General features: G+C 50.4%; 1 protein-coding gene across 1 annotated transcript; it reads left to right on the top strand.

Moving 5' to 3' along the window:
• Positions 1 to 279: 279 nt before the first annotated feature.
• Positions 280 to 978, top strand: LOC116200467. The gene is made up of 2 exons (XM_031531315.1): positions 280 to 594; positions 703 to 978. Exons 1-2 carry the CDS (start codon positions 280 to 282, stop codon positions 976 to 978), a joined length of 591 nt encoding a protein of 196 aa, XP_031387175.1.
• Positions 979 to 3,065: the final 2,087 nt, after the last annotated feature.

The following is a 3,065-nucleotide window of genomic DNA, read 5'->3' as shown; positions in this document are numbered from 1 at the left end:
GGATGTATGTTGGGACAAGAAGACGAGTCAACACACACAGAAAGGGCAATATATTACCTAAGCAAGAAGTTTATTGAAGGGGAATCCAATTATCCGGAGATCGAGAAGATGTGATGTGCGTTGGTATGGGTCATGCAAAGGCTCCGACAGTACACGCTCTATCACACAATTTGCTTGCTGTCAAAAGCAGATCCCCGACGATATTTGCTCGGTAGCCCGTCCTCCGTGAGGAACATCACACAATGGCGCTGCCAACTGACAGAGTATGACATCGAGTACATGTCTCGCACATCAGTCAAAGGGCAAGCAATCGCCGACCACCTAGCGGAATTCCCAATTGAGGATGACACACCGATTAATTCCGACTTCCTGGACGGAGGGATTCTCCAAATAGACGATGAGGAGGATAAGCCAACATGGAAGATGTACTTCGACGGGGCGGTCAATTCCGCAAGGTCCGGAGTCGGCGCAGTGCTGATATTCCCAGACGGGCGCCATTATCCGGTTGCTGCGAAAGTTGACTTCTCCTGCACCAATAACGTGGCCGAGTATGAGGCGTGCATCCTCAGCCTACAAGCAGCAGTTGACTTCAAGGTGAAGGAGTTGGAAGTGTTCGGTGACTCCATGCTCACAATTTTCCAAACGCTGGGGCAATGGAAGACAAAGGACGCAAAGTTAGTCTCGTACCATGAGTATCTCTAGGAGTTGGCAAAAAACTTCGAGAAGATCTCATTCACCTATACTCCGCGCATGAAGAACCAATTCGTAGACGCGCTCGCAACACTTGCATCCATGGCGAGCATCACAAAGGGGAACCTCATCGAGCCCCTCGAGATCGAGATTATCAAAGGTCCGGCCTATTACGACGCAATCGAAGCAACCGACGCTAAGCCGTGGTACGAGGACATCAAGGACTTCTTGCAAACGGGTCAATACCCTCCATTCGCCGACCGTCGCGACCGAAAGACGCTCAGATGATTCGCAGTGCACTACTTCCTAAGCGGCGAAACACTCTTTCGGCGATCCTTCGACGCTACATTGCTTAGGTGCATTGACATACACGAGGCACGACGTCTCATGGAGAAGGTGCACGGGGGAAGTTGCGGGCCCTCACATGAACGGGCTCATGCTTGCCAAGAAGCTCATGCGCTTGGGATATTATTGGTCTACCATGGAGACCGACTGCGTCAAGCATGTCAGACACTATCACTTGTGTCAGGTCTACGCGAGTCAGATTAAATGAGCTGCATCCAATGACGGCCGCATGGCCTTTCTCAATGTGGGGCATCGATGTGATTGGTCCTATTAACCCAAAGCATCCAACGGGCATCTATTTATCCTAGTGGCGATCGACTACTTTACTAAATGGATCGAGGCCATCACGCTCGCTTCGGTCACTGCAAAGGCCGTGGCACGTTTCATCAAGCGTGACATCATTGCTCGCTACGGAGTCCACGCGACAATCATCATGGACAACGCCAAGAATTTGAACAATAAGATAATCGACGAGCTCTGTGCACAATTCAAAATTCAACATCGCAACTCCACGCCGTATCGTCCCCAAATGAACGGTGCAATGGAAGCGGCGAACAAGAACGTCAAGAGGATTATCGAAAAAATGACGGTGAACTATAAGGATTGGCACGACATGCTCCCCTATAAACTCTTAGCATACCGAACATCCATATGTACTTCGACCGGGGCAACCCCGTATTCTTTAGTCTACGGCACAGAGGCAGTCCTCCCAATTGAGGTAGAAATCCCCTCCATGAGGATCCTTGCCGAGACCGAACTTGAAGAAACAGAATGGGCAAAACAGCGCTACGAGCAGCTCAATCTCATCGACGGGAGGAGACTGAAAGCACTATGCCATGGACAGTGTTATCAACAAAGGATGGCTCGAGCATTCAATACGAGGGTCCGCCATTGTGAATTCAAGCCCGGCGACCTTGTCCTACGGAAGGTTCTACACATCGTGCCTGACTCTCGAGAAATGTTCTCGTACAAATACGAGGGCCTTTCGTTGTCAGGGAGACCTTCTCTGGAGGAGCAATCATCTTAAGCGACATGGACGGAACGGAAAACGCACTCCCGGTCAATGCCAACACTATTAAGAAGTATTATCCTTGATCGCTCCTCAGCGCCTCACAGTTTCTTCCTCCTCCTCGCCACTATGGGTCACAAACAAAATACTTGTCCTTCAGTCTTTGGGCTTCGAATCCGTTCGATTGCAACGTTCCCAATGCTCATCACACTTGCGTCTATTCCCGTCAGTCTTCCTCACCCCGAAACATCCTTGAGAGAAAAAAAAAATTCCTACTAGGTCGAAAACCTCCTTGAGGCGGCTTGGGCAAAAGTTAGGGAAAGAGGGGCACGGCTTAGGATCCCGCAAAGGGGAGCCGTGGCAAAAGGAGAGCATAAAACGTACCCTCGCTAGGCTGAAAACCAGCAAAGGGCGGTCTAGGCAAAAATTAGTTGGACCGAGAGCTTCGTGGGAGAAATGTCAAAACAGAATACCCCGCTAGGCCGTCACTCACTTCCCGGCCTAGGGAAAAAAAATTAGCGGGAATTGTCGGCTCGACCACGAAAGAAAAAGCGGCACTCCTCGTGAAGCTACAATGAGTTGTGGTTCGGCAGTCTTCGATACAAGCAAACTCTCTTCGACTCTCCGGGCTCAAGACTCACCTCGAAATGGGGTCGAACCATCGTATCCTTGATTTAGAGGATCCTAAAAGATTCCTCCCTTTGCCTATGCATACGTTCCACAAGTTATACCCGTTCCACCAAAAGCCTTTCTTTTTCAGGGACACGGCCACCCTCAAATGGTCACTCTATTGGAATCCCTAATACATCTTTACATAGATCTCTCATACACGTCGCAATTTCAGTGGTTTCGTACGACTAATATCCTCCGTTAGCTACTGTATCTTCTGCGCGCAGGTACGGCTCAGAACCCTGAGGGGCATCTCCTCCGGGGCGGATTCACGATTGCCTCACGTGACAGATCGCCATCTCAAACCAAGCAGGGGGAGGTCCTCTAAGGGTCACCCGACGTCACCGCCTCG

The sequence above is a fragment of the Punica granatum genome, chromosome 3 (genome assembly GCF_007655135.1).
Source record: "Punica granatum isolate Tunisia-2019 chromosome 3, ASM765513v2, whole genome shotgun sequence".
Taxonomy (NCBI): domain Eukaryota; kingdom Viridiplantae; phylum Streptophyta; class Magnoliopsida; order Myrtales; family Lythraceae; genus Punica; species Punica granatum.
Note: the sequence above shows the minus strand (reverse complement) of the source record. Positions and strands in the feature narration are given on the sequence as shown.

Bases quoted from the DNA above. Each gene is read 5' to 3' on its own strand.
- LOC116200467 (XM_031531315.1), top strand. From the start codon at position 280: ATGTCTCGCACATCAGTCAAAGGGCAAGCAATCGCCGACCACCTAGCG. The intron at 595-702 runs GTGAAGGAGTTG...GAGTATCTCTAG, and splicing joins AAGCAGCAGTTGACTTCAAG to GAGTTGGCAAAAAACTTCGA.